The 18139-nt window shown below is 46.9% G+C and overlaps 4 protein-coding genes across 6 annotated transcripts; 2 read left to right on the forward strand and 2 right to left on the reverse strand.

Moving 5' to 3' along the window:
* Positions 1 to 997: 997 nt before the first annotated feature.
* On the reverse strand, positions 998 to 2459 carry LOC120415404 (60S ribosomal protein L27). The gene is made up of 3 exons (XM_039576930.2): positions 2301 to 2459; positions 1710 to 1934; positions 998 to 1281 (listed from the first exon to the last, which is right to left on the reverse strand). Exons 2-3 carry the CDS (start codon positions 1926 to 1928, stop codon positions 1090 to 1092), a joined length of 411 nt encoding a protein of 136 aa, XP_039432864.1. The 5' UTR covers positions 1929 to 1934; positions 2301 to 2459; the 3' UTR covers positions 998 to 1089.
* Positions 2460 to 6848: 4389 nt separating this feature from the next.
* On the reverse strand, positions 6849 to 9324 carry LOC120415391 (mitoguardin). Of its 3 annotated transcripts, none has more exons than XM_039576915.2 (5): positions 9194 to 9324; positions 8809 to 9080; positions 8123 to 8746; positions 7863 to 8069; positions 6849 to 7797 (listed from the first exon to the last, which is right to left on the reverse strand). In XM_039576915.2, the coding sequence occupies exons 2-5, from the start codon at positions 8854 to 8856 to the stop codon at positions 7180 to 7182; spliced, it is 1497 nt and encodes a 498-aa protein (XP_039432849.1). In that variant the 5' UTR covers positions 8857 to 9080; positions 9194 to 9324; the 3' UTR covers positions 6849 to 7179. The 3 variants fall into 3 exon arrangements, with proteins under 3 accessions (XP_039432849.1, XP_039432850.1, XP_039432851.1); XM_039576916.2 differs by having other exon boundaries at positions 9153 to 9263; XM_039576917.2 differs by having other exon boundaries at positions 9172 to 9231.
* Positions 9325 to 10166: 842 nt separating this feature from the next.
* LOC120415449 (uncharacterized) lies at positions 10167 to 10667 on the forward strand. The gene has a single exon (XM_039576998.1). The coding sequence runs from the start codon at positions 10323 to 10325 to the stop codon at positions 10650 to 10652; it is 330 nt and encodes a 109-aa protein (XP_039432932.1). The 5' UTR covers positions 10167 to 10322; the 3' UTR covers positions 10653 to 10667.
* LOC120415447 (probable histone-lysine N-methyltransferase CG1716) lies at positions 10655 to 18134 on the forward strand. Its single transcript, XM_039576995.2, has 5 exons — positions 10655 to 11059; positions 11119 to 16738; positions 16803 to 17005; positions 17070 to 17678; positions 17744 to 18134. The coding sequence occupies exons 1-5, from the start codon at positions 10670 to 10672 to the stop codon at positions 17921 to 17923; spliced, it is 7002 nt and encodes a 2333-aa protein (XP_039432929.1). The 5' UTR covers positions 10655 to 10669; the 3' UTR covers positions 17924 to 18134.
* Positions 18135 to 18139: the final 5 nt, after the last annotated feature.

The following is an 18139-nucleotide window of genomic DNA, read 5'->3' on the forward strand; positions in this document are numbered from 1 at the left end:
ATCGGACCGCGCACTGGACTCACAATCCAGAGGTCGCCGGTTCGAATCCCGTGGCGGGCGCTCTAAAATTCTTTGTGTAAATATGGGTATTCGGCGCCGTCGCTCCGTGCCATTCTTTCATACACTTAGGAGCCCAGGGCGGCGAAGTCCTTGTAGATAAAAGGAAGACACTAGTGGTTGGTACTAGCAATGGTGGCCGACAGCGCTATAAAGTCAACTTCGTTTTACATCTTTTGAAATCACCAACGTCTATATCACCCTGCTTTCATTGAGGGGAGCGGTTTGTTATGATTCGTTTTTCTTCGCCGAATGTACATGGCGCTTTGTTCATGTTGCTTTTTTTTCGTCACGAGGTTCATGTAGTCTTTTGTTTGACAGATTGACAGGGCTATATAAACAGGGACTGCTGATGACAAAGATTTTGTTTATGTTACTTTATTTAAAATCATGATTAAACAGACTTTACTGAAGTAACTTTTGCTCATTTTTGGTGGAGAGGTAGCTTATTAGGAGTACTTTCAGAATATGCAATAACCCAGAAAGTGTCAAAATGTACATGATGCCTTTTGAAATGTTACCATCGATTTCGTCAGGTTCGAGAAAATGAAAATGAGAGTTGTTAGCATGAAGTTAAAATTTTACATCTATCATGATTATAATTTTTTACATTAAATTAAACAATGAATGATTTAAAATAGTTTTTGAAAAATTAACTTAAGTGGTATACGCACTTGGTAAGGAACCGGACAAGTAAAATTTCAAATGAGCAGCAGCGGCAGCGAAAACAACCCATATATGGAGCCGGAAATCCCCAAATTATAATCGTCCCCTCTCCGTTGTTCTGCTGTTCGTAAAGCCATTTCTCAACCCCTTTTCTTAGGGGGTGCGTACTGGCCCTTAAAACAGTCATCATCTAGGGTAGTTCTCTTCAAACCATGAAAAAGACCATGTTTTTTGTTTCCATTCAACGGGCTTTTCTTTACGTTTTTCTCCTCCGTTTACACACAGTAACTCCTCCCTTCCGCTTCCGCATTCTTCTTCTTAACGATTAAGGACAATAGTGTTAGGTAATGTCGCACACGCACCAGCTTAGAATCGCAGCTTCTGGAAGAACCACTTGTTCTTGCCCGACTTGTGGCGGTCCTCGAACTTGACGCGGATCTGGAAGCGGGCCTTCTTGCGCTTGACCGGGTCCTTCAAGTCCTTGACGGAATATTTGTTGTCGAGGCTGACGTCCGGTACGCTGTAGCGCGTCGGCATCAGGTGGTTGTAGTTCAGCATCTGGAAGGAGAGAGAGTTTCGTATGAGTATTTTAGTTTAATTATATTACATTTATCTATGAAATTGTGTAAGATTTAAAACGATAAACTGCTTTCATTATCAGCCAAACGTTACTTCAGTCGACGTTTTGACGAAGGACTACGTCTAACTCAAAGGTTGAGTGTCATTTGAAAGAATTTGGGCCCGCAGTGCTGGTTGAAGAGAAGAGGATTAATCACCAATTTCTTTCAGCAACGACTTTTAAATTAACTAATGAAACAATGCAATGTTTTCAAAAGCATCGAAATTAAATCAAAACATTCAACAAGTCTTTAAAACATGTTTAACAACCAATTTCCATTCTGCACCAACATAAACCTTGTCCACATCCGACTTAACCCGGAACCGAGTTCTACAAAACACACACGAAAAAAAAAACAATTACTCACCTTGACGAACGGCTTTATCTTGGAGCGCTTGTGGAGGCGCGCCTTGCTCATGCGGCGGGTCACTCGTCGCGGGTAGCGATCGATGCCGGCCACGAGGGCATGTCCGAACTGCTTGTCGGAGGTTCCGTCGTCGAACGTCTTCATGATGATGGCCTTGCGGCCGGCGTACCGTCCGCCGAGGACGAGCACGACCTTACCCACTTTCATAATCTTGCCCATGATGGTCTGCAAAGCAAAAACAACGAAAAATTCAACGTTAGAAAAAATCTCCAACAGAAAAATTCAGCACATGATCAGCGACTGCCGGAAGGAATCGGCCAGGTTTCAACCCGTTGAGCGGTCCCCGTTCAAGCGCATGGACCAATCGCTCGTGTTGTGGTTTGTTTGAGCGAAACGTCAAACGTCACCCGTCGCGGCATAAGTTTACATTTTCCGCGAACCACGAAAAACAACACTTTTTCCGACGAATTGGCCACTACGTCCACGGCGTCGAACGGCATCCGCCACGGCACACCTTCCCCCGGCAGTTGGGTCGCTTTTCCGGCCAAAGATCACAGAAAAATCACCGAAATTTGGCCAAAATTTACTCACTCAGTGAAATGTGTTCACTTTCGATCCCAATGGCCGACCGGAAAAAGAACTGAAACGGGACGGAGCGAGTTGACGTTTCGAGTCGAGCTGTCATACGCGGGCGACGGGGTGGAAACTGGTATAAAAGTGTCTCGACTCGAACGCGGTTTTCGAGACGCGTGATCCCCGGTGGCGACTTTCGGTCGAATGTGACGCGGTGACTCTGTGGGAAGATGTTTGAAAAAATAAAATAAAATATTAGCAACTCTCCACGAAAACAGCAAGAAAATGTCCGATCAGGCCCAAAATTGTAGTGGTGGTTCCTTGGCCGAAATAATAAGACCCGTTTTTGTTTTTTTGGCTATTAGGGTGGCCTACGTACGCCGTGTTAGGGTGGTCCGAGAAAATGAAGTTTTCGTCGATTTTCGCAAAAACCACATTTTACAAAAAAAATCATAACTTCGCGCCATTTCGATCAATTTTAGTTTTCTTGGACGCAAATGAAAGGTAATATTTTGGGTTTTTAGAGAAAAATATTTCGGAGTTTTAAAAATCAAGCCTTATTGTTGAAAAGGTCGCATGAAAACTTGAGGTGTGGTTTTGGAGGTCTCTTCGGACAATTTTACTTAAAATATCTCAAAATGGTAGACTTTCATAAACAGAATTCCAAGACATGATTTTTTGGAAATAAAGGCTGGGTTTTCCGGCGCGCCACGTACCGGAACTGGAAAATGACGAAATCGGGAAAAAACTACTTTTTCACAAGTTTTTTCACTAAAACTGCGATAACATTAAAGTTTAAGCGATGACCTATTAATTTTTGAGTACTAAAATTTAAATAATGGAAAGATGCAACTAATTTTCTTTGAAAACTTAATCAATCACCTTTCATATGAATCCAAGAGAACTAGAAAACTAGAATCAGTTGAAATGTTATGATTTTTTGATTTTTAGGGTGGGGGGAGGGAGATTTCCAAAATATTTAGTATTTTTGAAATTAAAGATATAGTTAAAATTGCAATTCAAAACTTTTATCGTTATTTTTCGATCCACAAAATTTTCTTAATATTGTTCATTTTTAGAAATTGTTTTTTTTTGTTTTTTTTTTTGGGAGGGTGATCCAGCCGCACATCGTTGATGTCGAAACCTCTAAACTGGGCCCTCGTCCTGTCACGTCCGTCAGTAGTCTTGTCGTACATTACAACTAGAATCAGATCTGCCAATGAATTAGTACACTTCGACCAAATAAACACTGACGCTGTATGGATCTGACTCTAGAATAAATGCACAGTTGTGTGTTATTCATAAGTCCAAAATGTTCAATTATTCATATAAGTCCTAATACTCATTTGCGGATAACTACCTAACTTGAATTGAATACAAGATTTAAAGCAACCTATCCGAAAGCTACTCTTATCTCAAATCCCCGACATTTTAATTATTAACCAAAAAAAAACGTTTCTTTTAAAACCTGTCTGGCTTCTTTTAAAAAAACAAAAAAAAATAACAGTTGATATTTTACAAGTCGTGAATTGAAAAAGAGACGACCATTTGTTCGTCAGAATTCCAGTAGATCCTCGATTCGCAACAATGGTCGATACAATCATAATCCGACAACCGTTAGTTCAACAGATCAACGAATTTAGTCCGATATCATTTCACTATTGATTGATCGAGACTCTATGAAAATTTTGACAAATTATAATGGTTAGAATGAAAATCACCGATTCTGATAGAATTACTAAATTCACTGTTGCTAATTTTGTCCCTAAATAACTAAAGGCAAAGTATAAAAAGTTGATATTTATAGTTGAAATCCTAAATTCTACAAAAACTAAATATTTAAAAACCCGCATCCTAACCTGACACCCACATTAAGATAGGGAAAAATCACATATGTAGCGTTTCATTGTACAAATGTGATATTTCCACTATCAGAGAACCTCCTTGTCTCGATGACAGCTTACCGGCCATCGATTAAGCCCTGAGACTACGCCAAAGTGGGTTCTCGCAGCATGAAGTGGTGTCCATGTGTAAAAATGGAAGCTTCAGCAATATACTGAACACTTCGATTTTAATTCCACATCGAATCAAATCATACTCTTTGCCAAACAAGCATCAAACCTATGACACTCATTATGACAAAGCCCAGGGATTGTTCATTTTTAGAAAATTTTAAAATTAAAATTCTAGAGTTTTTGGGAAAACACGAATCTTTAGCTGCTGCAGGTCGAGTATATTCCGAAATTGGGTCCTAAAGCCTTATGTAAATTTTTATGTAGAACGGTAAAAAACACGATTCAAAACCATTTCTAATCACTTTTTTTCATTTTAATGCAAAAATTTTTTTTGACAAGACAACATTTTTTCGATGGATCAACTATGGTTCCCTTGGAACGAGCTGTCAAGTAGGAGCTTTTCTGTCAAGATGGACCGCGAGGTTAATTTTTCAAAATTGATTTAAAGATCCATTTCAAACTCTTTGTGGTCGTACAAAGGGTCATTGTACTCAGAAAATTAAGCTTTATCGCTGTAAACAATAATATCAGCAATCTAAGCTTCATTTTAGTACCCAATTGGGTACTAAAGCCCTATGTCAATTTTTATGTACAACGATAAAAAACACGATAAAAAACCATTTCTGATTACTTTTTTTCATTTTAAAGCAAAAAAAAGAAAATTTCAAGACAACATTTTTTGATGGATCAACTATGGTCCCCTTGGAACGAGCTGTCAAGTAGGACCTTTTCTGTCAAGATGGACCGCGAGGTTATTTTTTCAAAATTGATTTAAAAATCCATTTTAAACTCTTTGTGGTCGTACAAAGGGTCATTGTACTCAGAAAAATAAGCTTTATCGCTGTAAACAATAACATCAGCAATCTAAGCTTCATTTTAGGACCCAATTACAGAATAACCACATCAAAAAAATAATTAAATTTTCAAAAACTTAAAAAAACAATAAATGATGGTAAAAGAATGATTAATTTCAAAATATTTAAAAAAAGAATAAATTAAAAAAAAATCATAAATTAAACAAAAACAATTTACAAAGTTTAAGCTATTTAATATATATTAAAAATTAGTAAAAATGAATAAAGATTTAAAAATTTCAAGGTTTTTAAAATATCTATAGATAATAATTATATAATAGTTATACATTATAATTATATATAATTATTGGGAATTTGAAAAATAACTGTTACAAAGCGGATTCGCTAGTTCGAATGAAAATTGCATTCAAGTTAGCGAATCCGAATTTGCTAGTCATTCCAACAGCTGTCAAAAACTTGAAACAACGTGCTTGGAGCATTTCAAATACGTTCGAATTAGCGAGCATTAGAATTAGCGGACAAAGCGAAATTCGAATTAACGAATGCACACAATATTTAAGAAATTTTAAAATTCAAATTTTATAATACCTTTCCTCTAACTATCCCACATCTATTAGCTATTTCGAAGGTTATTTTTGCAATATTTTTTCCTTCTCTGTCTAATTCGTTCTCCTTAGTACCAGTAAACTTTCTCCTCATTTTGAACAAATCAGCTGTTGAAAGGTAGTCCATATCTCAGCTCAGGATAACAACTGCACCAATGTAATTGTTAAAGCAACCTAATAAAATGTAATGAAATGAAATGAAAATTTAATAATATTCATTAAAAAATTAGAAAGTTCTGAAATATTTGTGTTTTTTTCATTTGAACGTTTGGAATTTTGTTTGAGTTTAAAATTTTGAATATATAGGAGCGGCCGTGGCTGACTGGTCACGGTTTACGCTTTGTAAGCGAATGATCCTGGGTTCGAACCCATCTGCTCCCAACGAGAAAGTATAGGAAATATAAATCTTGAAACTCTGAACATGAACGAAAAATCAAAGTCGCTCGAGTCTGGGTTCGATCCCCCGTCCTTTGGATTGGTAAGCAAAAATGCTAACCACTATGCCTTCGCGACTTGGTGAGCTATGACTGGAATTAGGAATACTGTTACTATCAACTATATACGCGCTGGGTCCTTGTCCATTTGACAAGGGTTCGGAAGTTCTAAATAACGTTTGAATCCGATTGGTCTAAACGTTCTTCAGGGCGGGGCTTGTCAATAAAGCTGAAGTACCTCGCGCTCGGCTAGCCAGCGTAGAAATGGGTCACCGAAGCTCGGCAGAGCTAACACCTTCCAAATGCCTATGCGAGTTATTTGCATGTATAGAATGTAGATCTGAAAATACATGGAAACAACTCAATTTGTAAGAAGCGACCGCGTGGTCCCGTTTGGTTGGTTGCATACACACACACACACACACACACACACACACACACACACACACACACACACAGTTTAAAATTTTGAATATATAATTTTTGAATTCCTGAATTTATAAGTCCGGAATGTTTGAACTTTTGAATTTTGAACAAGCTTCAAACACATATCAAGATTTTTTCGAACGTCAGTCGTAATTTGTCGATAGTAGATCGAGAAATTACGGTCAACCACGTTAAGCTCAATGACAACGAAAACTAATGAGGACAGCTGGTTGAAAGTGATATTTTCCATGAATGAAACCATCTATTTAGCTATTTTACAGCATACCAAAGGGTTTATTTTTACGCGTGATTGTAAGGTACTGTATGCTCTCTAAAACTACCTCAACTATTTAATAGCAAAAAAACAGGGCTCCCTATATATAGATACAATTAGTTCGTAGTTTGTTCTGCAACAATCCAAACCGCCTTGAGCGGATTCGGTTAGGATAAGTCAATTACTTATTAAGGTTTACTAAACGCGGTTTACGTAGTTGCCTGGTTTAAAACTACTTCCAGCCAAACAATTAAAACTAACAAAAACTAAAAAAATCAAAGTTTAAAAACTCTCAACCAAAACGATACAAAAAGTGTCTCGCACATGCTTACTGGCTAAATTTAACGCCTATATTGTTAACCCTCATCCGCATATTGGTGTGAATATCCTCCGCCAGTTCTTCAACCGTGGTGTACCGCATTTTCTGGAAGTTGTACATATCGATCATGAATCCGACCATTTGGTCCTTGAAGTATTTGCACACTTCCTTTAGATCTTCGTCCGGGCCAAAAAAGCCCCAGACCATAAGGGGCGACAACTGCTCGGTGACACAGTAGAAATGGGACATGAACCCGTTCGGGAACTTGAGCAGGCGTTTCTTCGCCTTCAGCACGGACCAGACTGCGGTCGTCAGGGCCGTCTCCTTAAAGCTGTTGGACAGGAACCGATTGTTGATTACGGCGAGGACACTGTTGGGCGGCGTGTCCAGATCCCTAAATGCGTCCAGAATGATAAAATCGAGCACAATGTCGTAGAAGGTGATCGCCTTGACCTGGCGGGACTCGAGCTCTGCCTCGATGTCAGGCCAGTTGTCTTGGTTTTGCAGGAACTCGAGCATCGACTCGTACGACACCAGAAAGTCTTTGGGATCCTTGTCGCCCAGGCAGAGCAAATCGGTCAGCACCTGGCGACCGGTGTCCGCCACCCAGCGGCTTATCTTTGGGTCCTGTAATGGGCGAAACATATGGTTAAGAGCACCATAATTTTCAGTTTTCGTTTAAAATAACTTACTTTAAAAAGCAGTTGAAAGGCAAGCCGGATGCAGTGCAACTTGGCGTAATACTCCGCATCGGAGTTACAACCGACCATGTCCGTCCGGATGGTCCGGCACGGGATCGGTTGATCGTCCAGCAGTTCCAGTGCGCTCTGATACAGTGGATAGTTCTCTACGTCGGAAAACACTTCGCCGTAATCTTCAAACTCACGTAAATCTGCAACCTAAAGAAGAATTATGAGACGACATGTAAAACTGTAATCCAACCAGATTGTACCTGATCCAGTGCCGACGCAAAGCTCTCCGCCGAGTCCATGTTGGGATCGGACGAAGATCTGTGTCCGTTGGACAGACTGGCAGCCTGGGTCGCTTTGTTCTCATCGTCTCTGTAGAGCACCGAGCGCTCGTCCAGAAACAGGAGTTCGCCGTTTTCTTGCAGATTGTAGGCCGCATCTAGCAGATTCTGCAGCTCCCTGCAAAACTCTTCCTGATCGGCACTCAACCGGCTTGGGATGTCAATGTCGTTGCGCCCCGTGAGGGCATCCTCCCAGTAGCTGATGACCGTTTCCAGCGCTTCCATTCCCATCACTCCCAGCTGTTGGGGTGTTAGCGGGGTCGTACCACCGATGGGCCCGGCTCCGGCAGCCGCCAACGATCCGGAGGCGAGCGACATGCGGTCGGACAGCCCATGAATCGAACCACCCGGACTGTACGACCGGCCGGAAGCTTTGGATCCCGCCAGCGAAATGATGTCGTTCGGGCTACGGACACTGTTGCGCGTCTTCCGGCCACCGGGCTTACGCAACCGTCGCTGCTGAGGCTTGGGAGTTCTGCGGCGACCCAGATAACTAGCAATCACCCCAAGGACGGCCATACCAGCCGTTACGGACACGACAATAACCTGGAAAGGATCGCGAATGATAAACATGATAAATTTTCATCAACAAACAGCGAACAGTTTACCTTTTGCGAGGTCGTCAGGTTGAACGGAAGAAGTCGCGATACGCTCATGATAAGGCAGACGAGATGACCTAGATTTCCTAGCGAACCAGACCAGTCTGGGACCGATGCCAATTAATTATACGGCACAGTGGACGGCAAACAAAACAAACGAAAGCCACATACACAAACAACGGATTGGTCGATTCCCTGGCTAGTGGTCAGGTCCGCAGCTTAATTTGATCCATTTGGGCAGTACTTTTGGTGATCACTTCCGGGCCTTGGCCACAAACTCTCTGCAAAGGAGAAATTGGAGAGGAAAACAACTTCCGGGTGTTAAATTCGCACGGCAGTATCGAGGTTTTCACCTGGAAAAACTTAAACTACCCGTATTCTCGACTTATCGTACAATATTTGGCTAGTTAATTAACTTTCTCTTTTTGGTAACTCTCAAATTTCCTCCGAGACTGGCTCTGACATAAGAAAAGTAGGGTGAATGGTTCGATTTTGGTCACAGTATGAATTTATTATAAATATATTTTAATTAAATTTGGTTGTATCGATATTCAATAAAAATACAGCAAAATTTTAAAACAAACTATTTTTCCATAATTTAATCAAAATTCATTATTAAATTATTTTTGATTTCAGTGTTCATGCAGAAAATGACGCACTTACCCTTTTGGGAGCGTTCTTTTATTACGTAACGCGAATAATCGGACTTTTAGACCCCCTCCCCCCCCTCGTAACAAAATTTCCATACAAATTTGAAAAATTTTGTATGGAGCGTAACACGGCCTCCGACCCCCCCTCCCCCCCTACTGCGTTACGTAATAAAAGAACGCTCCCTTTATTATGACGTCGGCACTAACAACATGATGAGAGGCGCGGAGTGGGGGTTGTTTTGCTTTTTGGCTGACGACGGGGGGTGATTCGTTTGAAATCACGTGGCGTTTGACATTTTGGAGGCAGGTGCTGTGGGCGGGCAGGAAACTGACAGCATTCATGTAAAACCTGGTTAAGGTCATATCCGCTTAAAAAAATCAGACAAATCCATAATAATCCCGATTGCAGTCGTGATAAAACTAAATAAAAATATGCTAAAATGCCTAGAAAGTTTATTAAGTTTATAAGAAACTCGATTCCAAATGTAAAACTTTTAAAATAATTTTATTTCTGCCAAATATCTGCAGCAATTTTGCAAGAATGACAGCCTCGATCCCGCCACATTTTCAGCAACGGGTATCGGCTCACTGCGCTGTTTTGATGCATTCTGCCAGCATTCTCCGCGATTCGCATCCTTTCAGTCGAGCGCACGCTTGTGTTGGTAGCTGCCAGCATGTTTGACCTGTTTTGACAGAAAGGGGGGTGAAGGCCTGAAAAACGATGGCCGCCATTTGTGATTGAAAGCAGTGCTCCTCCAAAAAGCTGAGTAAATTCCTTTTTTGGTAGTGAAAACCCCTTACTTTTATAGCACTGGCCAGCGCGCCGCGTAGTTCCCCTGTTTCTCCGTGGCCGGGCAGTGTTTTCCGCCGGAAATGGTTCGTAATACGCGTACTTCGATCGCGTTGAAAAACGCCTCTGCGGCGACCGAGGAGGAGACTCCGCCACCACCACCGTCAACATCAACATCGCAGGAGGCCGGCGATGACGAAGAGGTGGTGGAGCGCGGATCCCCGCGAGAGCTGATGGCTTCGGGGAATGAAATTGACCTGCCAGCTTCGCTGGCGGCAAGTTTGAGTCCGTCGGTTCTGCTGCAGAAACTGCCGGTGGAGTCGGGCGGCCGGAGTTCGACTGGGGGTGGGGGTGCCCGCAAGGGACCCCGGAAGAAGACCGTGAGTTTAATGGCGAAATGTCTAGGGAATTGATTTGGTAGATTGATGGGATGTTTGTTTTTTCACAGCAAGCTGCCGCTCCGGCTCGGGCTACGCGAAGCAGGGGGAAATCCTCCCCGGTTGATGATGTGGAGAAGGAGGACTCGAGCGATGCGGGTATGGTGGAGGTGATTGAAATTCTGGACGATGAATCCCAGAGTGGCAAATCCGTTGAGATGGTTTCGGTAAATTTGGAAGATGAACTTCCTTGTTCGCTGATCGTTAAAGGGCCCGATCACTCGAAAACGGACCCGACGTCGAAAAAGGGCGAATGTATTGTTGAAGCGATGGATTGCGATATCGATGATACGATAACAATCGTAGACTCGAAGGAGGATTTGGCCGAAGAGAATACATTTTACGTGGTCGTGGATAAAACGGACAGTGTGGAACTGGTGCAGGTGAGAAATTTGTGATTTTTAGTTGAGCTGAATCTTTAAAGTTTCTTATCCAATTTTAGCCATCGACCAGCAGCAAGAAGCCCGAGGAGGAACCGCCGGTTGGCCAGGATGACAAACCGGAGCCTCCGACGAGGAAGTCGAAACGGCAGGTTAAGGTGACCAACAAATACCGCGATTTCGTGGTAGATGCTCCGCTGCCCTCCTCCCAGGTGCCGTATTCCGACATAAAGCTGGCCCGTGGAAATGGAGGAGGTCGCAAGTCTCACGTCAAAGAGGTGGAACAGGTCTCGATTTGCGAAGATTCTTCCATCGGTGACCAGGACTCGGTCAGTGTTGTGGACGATTTGGGTCCAGATTCGCCAACGTTGACTATTCGACCACCAGTGCGGACTTACAGCAGTGGCAAGAAGGATAAATCCGCGACCAAGTACAGGAGGAAAAGTATTAAGTCGGGTCCGAAAGAGGTTCGTACCCGTAAAAAAGCCGACTGGTCAGAGCAGCTCGAAGCGGACGAAACGATAGAGTTGCCCGGACCGGATGATATGAGCGATTCTACGCTAACCCTGCACTTCGACAGCAGCCACTTTACGGACGATGAAGTCATCAAGTACGCTTCTCCGTCGCCAACCGAGTTTTACGGCTGGCCAGATGATGAATTTGACGCGGCGGCAGCCGGACCATCAACCTCTACGTTGTCAACCATTTCCGGCTTTGCCTCCGATCCTTGCATATTCGCTGAACTTCCGGCTCAACTCGATGAACCGATTGCAGAAGTTCAAGAGCCAAAAGTCATTAAACCAGTTCCTAAGCGCCGTGGAAGACCGCCCAAGTCGGAGCAAGCGAGTCCGGCGATATCAGTCGCCGAAGAGCCCGCGCGACCTGCAGGATCTACCTTCATCAAACGATCGTACAAAACAACAAAGCCAAGTCCGGTTGCGCTGACTCCAGTCACCACCGTTTCTCCCACGGATGCGGCCACATCCGTCAAAGCGCCAACAGATCTCAAACCGGAAGTGGAGCAACCGGAAGAACCCCAACTACCACCCGCACCGGCGATCGCCGAAGATGTGGACACTGCCGTTAAAATAGTCGAACCGACCGATGTCGTGGTGCTCCAAGCCGACGAAATAATCAACATTCCGCGGCGTAGGCGCCGAATCCGTGGCGGAAGACGCCCAACCCCGGCCGATGGACCACCGCGCCGAGGACGAAGCCGGCCCGACTCTTCGCTAGATCTCGACGAAGATTCGCCCGAGGAATCGAAATCGGCCGAAGTGGTCGATATTGAGCAGGTGGAAGAAATTCCCGCCAAAGTTGTCGTTCCTGAAGTTATTATGTCTGAAGAACCAGCGATTGTTCCGGAGGAACCCAAAATCGACACAGTCGTTGTTCAGCCTCCCCAAGAAGAAGTCACTGCCGAGATTAAGAAACCGGAAGAACCAACCGCACCCTCACCGAAGAAGACCAAACCCAAATCGGACTCCAAGCGCGATTCGTCGGCGGAAAATCGACCTCACGGATCCAAGTCGTCCAAACAGCGCTCCCGGTCCACGTCGGTTGCCGAGCGGCCCAAAAAGGAACCGGAGCCAGCCAAACCACCGGCGGAGATGCCTCCCAAATCCCCGGAAGACGTTATTATTTTGGATTCGAAGGAAATCATTCTGCCAGAGGAAGCTCCGGCGGACGCCACTCCAACTGCCCCCAAGGAAGAGAAGAAAGTCAGCAAAGAAGACGAAACCAAAACTCCTAAAAAGGCGGAAAAGTCGCAAAAGGAGTCCCATCGGGACAGTTCCTCCAAGAGTCACAAAAAGTCCAAGGAATCGCGGGAGCGATCCAAAGATTCGGCGCGCAAAGATCGTGACCACTCCAAACCGTCCAGCAAAGATCGCGAAAAGGACAAAAAGCGATCGTCGGACGGGGGCAAGCGCGAAAAGGCTCCCGAGGAAAAGAAGGCCGACAGTCGCAGGTCAACCGTCGAAGTGGACAGAAAGCCAGTCGAGAAGAAACCGGCGGAGCCGGAAAAGAAGGAAAAGCCTGCCACGCCCGTTCCGGAGAAACCCAAGCTGCCCGAGAAGCCGAAGAAATGTTTCGACATGGAACTGCAAGCGCTGGAGCCGATCAAGAAGCACCGCTCGGCGGACGACTCGAAACGCTCCAAGGAAAAGTCGCTGGACAAGCAGAGGCAACGCGTTGAGAAAAAGGTTGAGGTTCCCAAGAAGAAGCTGACGGAGCTTAAACAGAGCAAAGATGCGAAGCCGGAAAAGAGTCGCTCAACGGACACGTCCCCGGTTCCGTCGAAACATCACGGTTCGTCCAGCTCGAAAAAGGATGCTTCCTCGCAGCATCGAAAGCGAAGAAAGAGTGTCGCCGGAGCGTTGCTTGAAGACAAGGCGAAGGACGAGCCGAAGCGGGAAAGCCTCCTGGAAGGTGTGGCTCCCCAGGACGCGGACAAACCTGAGGTGAAAGAGGAAAAGTTCGCCGAAGGCGAGGCCAAACAGGAACCGGAACACCCGGATGCACCCCGCGTTGCCACGAAAGCATCGCGAAAGATGTACCAGAACGTCGAGGAATTGCAGATGGCTTCGTCGATCGAGTCCGTTCCGTCCGAGAATAAGGTTAAGCCTGAGGTCAAACCGGAGGACGTGCAACTGCAGCAAATTGCGGACGAGTTTGACAGCAGCGTGCAGATTTCCGGTCCTCGGCCGGAAGTGGCACTGAAGGCGTTCGAGAACATCACGCTAGCGGAGGTGGAACCGAAGCAGGAGGAGGAACCGGCACCTCCACCACCGCAAACCATTTCCCCACCCTCGCAGGAGCTGTCCAACGAAGATTCCAACTCGAACTCGACCATGGACAGCTTGAAGGAGCAGCAGAAGGTCGATCTGGACGATAGCTCGATTCGGCGTTCGTCGCGCATCAAAACGATAAGCTCGCAGAAGCAGCGAACGAGCGGGCATGGGTTGGTCAAGGACCGGGATCGGTTCCTGAAGAAGACGACCATTTCGGTGGGTATTGAGTCGAAGGTGCTGAAGGATGCGCTGACGGGCAATTTCAACGTGGTCTCGACGGGCGATGGAGAGGGCGAGGGGGATGTGAACGTGACCAACATTGAGCTGTCGGACGAGTATCTGCGGGACATGGAGGAGAAGCTGAGCCGGTTCGAGACCATTCGGGAGAATATGTATCACTGTGATAAGGTGATTAGTAAGGAGGCGAAGAAGATGATGTGCGATTGCTTCCTGACGGAGGAGGAGAAGGAACGCGGGGAGTTGGGATGTGGCGAGGACTGTCTCAATAAGCTGCTGATGATCGAGTGCGGGTCGCGTTGCGTTGTTGGAGAGAGATGTACGAACAAACGTTTCCAGAAGCTGGAGTACGCGAATACCCAGGTGTTTCGAACGGAAAAGAAGGGCTTTGGTATTCAGGCCAGCACGGAGATCGCTCCGGGTGAGTTCATAATGGAGTATGTGGGGGAGGTGCTGAACAGCGAACAGTTTGACGAGCGGGCCGAACTGTACTCCAAGGAGAAGAACAAGCACTACTACTTTATGGCGTTGCGAAGCGATGCGATCATCGACGCCACCACCAAGGGTAACATCTCGCGGTTCATCAATCACTCGTGCGACGCGAACGCCGAGACTCAGAAGTGGACCGTCAACGGTGAGCTACGCATCGGATTCTTCAGCACCAAGTACATTCTCCCCGGAGAGGAAGTCACGTTTGATTACCAGTTTCAACGGTACGGCCGGAAGGCTCAAAAGTGTTACTGCGAGGCGGACAATTGTACCGGTTGGATCGGAGGCGATCCTGGCAGCGATGGCGAGTCCGAGTACGAGGAAGAGGACGTCGAAGAAAGTGAGGAAGAAGCGGAAACGGTCACTCCGGCGATCCCCGTCACTGTGCCCGAAGAACCCGCCAAGGTGGACGTTGAGAAGGCCGTGGTCGCTAGCGGGGACGTGGACGACGAAGCGAAGAAACCCACGGTTGAAGGAGAACCAGAGAAGCAGCCAATCGCCGATATTCCCACCGCTGATGATAAACTGGTGAAACCAAAGCCCAAGAAGGTTCGCAAGCGCATCGAGCGACCGATCAAGCGGCGCCTCCAAATCCACGATCCCGATCTGGAGAAGGAAATCAACAACCTGCTCAAGACGGGTCTGAAGAACCAGGCGCAAACGCTGAAGCTCTGTCGACTGATGGTTCGCGCCAAGGACATCAAATCCCGCAGCCGGCTGCTCACGCTGTTGCAAAGTGGCGAACTGCCGTGTCGGCGTCTCTTCCTGGACTACCACGGGTTGCGCTTGCTGTACGGTTGGATCTGCGAGTCCACCGAGTCCATTGAGGATCTCAAGTTCCGCATCCAAATCCTGGACACGCTGGACCATCTGCCCATCCCGAACAAAACTATGCTAAAGGACAGCAAGATTCTGCAGACGATCGAAAAGTGGGCCAAGATCGAGAAGATCAAGGAGAAGGAGAAGGAAAAGCCAGTCGAGAAGGAGAAGGAAACTTCCAGCACCAGCTCGCCGAGTGACAGTAACGGCGGTGGCAGCGACAGCAACACCAGTTCCGACAAGAAACAGGAAGTCGTTGGCAGTGCGGAGGTGCTCAAGAATATGCCGGAGCTGCTGAAACTGGCCGATCTTGGAAAACTCAAGGAAATCATCAGCAGTGCGTGCACGGAGAAGGACGCCGAAAAGGAGAAACCCACTGCTGAGGTGATTCCATCGGCAGTCGCTTTGATGGACTCGATTGCGATTCCGGAACCGGAAGATGAAAACGCACCGGAGGAGAAACGACTGGGCACGCAGATTCGAATCCTGTGCTGCAAACTGCTCATCAGCTGGATCAATCTCAAGGAAGTGTTCCGTATCCCGAAGAAGGAGCGAATCGAACAGATGAAGGAACACGAGCGTGAGGCCGATCTTCGATACAAAGCACTCGGGCTGGGTGATGACGAAGACGCGTCCCAGCGGCAGCACTCTTCGAGTCGCTTCCTCCAGGATCGTTCGGTGGACCGATCACGTGAGCTGAAACGCCGCAAGTCGATGGACGATCGCGAACTGCTGAACTTCCACAAACGGAATCGATCCCTCTCCACAGCCATCGCGATGCCCAAAATGGACAACCTGTCGAAGCAGCAGCGTCGGCATCTGTTCGAGATGAAGGTCGCCCACGAGGAAGCCGAACGGCGCAACAAGGAACTGTGGATGCAGCATGAAAACAACTGCATGAAGTTTGGGCTGAACCCACACATGACCGCACCCCATGACGTTCCGGCCAAGATGAATCCCGCCACGGGCGAGTACTTCTCCGCGGACGATCGCCTCCTGCCAACACCGCCCAGTCACATGTACTTCAAAGTGTTGCCCCCGCCCATGCCCACCAATCCGGACGACTACGAGCTACCTCCGATGGACTTGCCGCCGCTGTGGAAGTTTGCCATCGACGAACGCGGCCGGTTGTACTATTACCACGTGAAGCTACGCGTGCCCCAGTGGGAACCACCGAAGAAGGTCAACCCGAACCGGACGGGTCAAGGACTGCGCGACGAGGATATCTCGATGAGTTCGGACTCGAGCACAACCGACACCGAGGACTCCGAGGAGGAGTACCTGAACGTGCAGCTCGAGGGGCTGCTGAAGAAAAAGAAAAAGCAACAGTCCTGCTTCAATCTGGGTAAGTTTGAACTAAGAAGATTAAATCAAATCAACGATTCACTAATAAACGCCTTTCTTTTCAGACGACGTGCTGGCCAAACCGGACGACATGAACGATGACCTGTCGAAAACGATCAAGAATCTGGAGGCGGGCGATTCGTCCCCGCAGGCCAGCAGCAGCGGCGAGAAGCTGCTGTCGGAGTCGCTCGAAAAGACGGCCGAAGAGCTGATGCAGCACCGCAAGCGCAAACACAGCAACAAACTGGTCCAGGAGCGGGTCATCAGCGTAAGTTTCCAGTTAGTTCTCGTTGGTACCAAGCTAACCGGACGCGTCGTTTGTTTTCTTCTAGCCACGCACGGAGGAGGACAAGCTGTACGGTCAGATGGAGATGAAGCGCTACAAGGAAACCAAAGAAAAGCTCCGCCGACGCAAGGAAGAGGCCAAACGGATGCGGGCGCGCAGCATGCTGGACAAGTCGCTGGACAGTCCGTTCAGCAGCTCGTTTGCTTCGACCTCGGCGAGTGCGGCCGAAGTGGACGACACAGATCTGATGGTGTCGCACAAGATCGTCGAGGACAAGTGCATCGTGGACGAGTTGGACGTGCTGACGAAGAAGAAGAAAATCTCCCCGTACGAGGAGTGGCAAAAGGTCAAGCAACGGCTGGGCAAGAAGCGCGCCGCGAAGCTGGCCGAGGCAGGTGGCGGTGGCAGCGATGGAAGTGGCGCGTCGAGTTCGTTCCGGTCAAGCCCGTCTGGAGGCGCGGGCAGCAGCAGTTCGTCCAAGATTGGAAAACGGAAAAAGTTGGACCTGAACAGCGAAGAGGCGAAGAAGATCAAGGAAAAGTTCCGCGGCGAAATCGCCGGGGTTATTGTGCAAAATCTGGGAGCGTACCGCAAGGACACCTGCCAAAACGGTCGCATCACCAACACGGAAGACTTTAAGCATTTAGCCAGAAAGGTGAGTGATTTTTTGCGCGTTCGTACAAGTCCCCATTCTAAACGTTCGTCCCCATTTCCTTCCAGCTCACGCATTTCGTCCTTCTGAAGGAGCTGAAGCACTGCGACAACACAATCAACGAACTGACCGTGTCGGACTCGGTGCGGACCAAAGCCCGCGAGTTTATCAAAAAGTACATGGCCAAGCACGGCAGCGTGTACGTGCGCGGCGAAAACGAACCCGACTACGCCAACATTAATCTCTGAGAGGAGGCCAAGGTGAGGGCGACAGCGGGAGTGCAACCGGCGGCGGCGCCGGTTCGGGCATCCGCTGCGTCCGCACCGGGTTCGAATGTAGACTAGATTTTAATATATATGCTAACGTTGAATGTATGAAGCTAGTACATTAGGATAATTGATTTTAAAAATCTGCGATTGTGAACTCTGCGTTCACCGAAATAAATTTAATGAAATTTAAACTGA

This window comes from Culex pipiens, chromosome 2, assembly GCF_016801865.2.
Source record: "Culex pipiens pallens isolate TS chromosome 2, TS_CPP_V2, whole genome shotgun sequence".
NCBI classification, from domain to species: domain Eukaryota; kingdom Metazoa; phylum Arthropoda; class Insecta; order Diptera; family Culicidae; genus Culex; species Culex pipiens.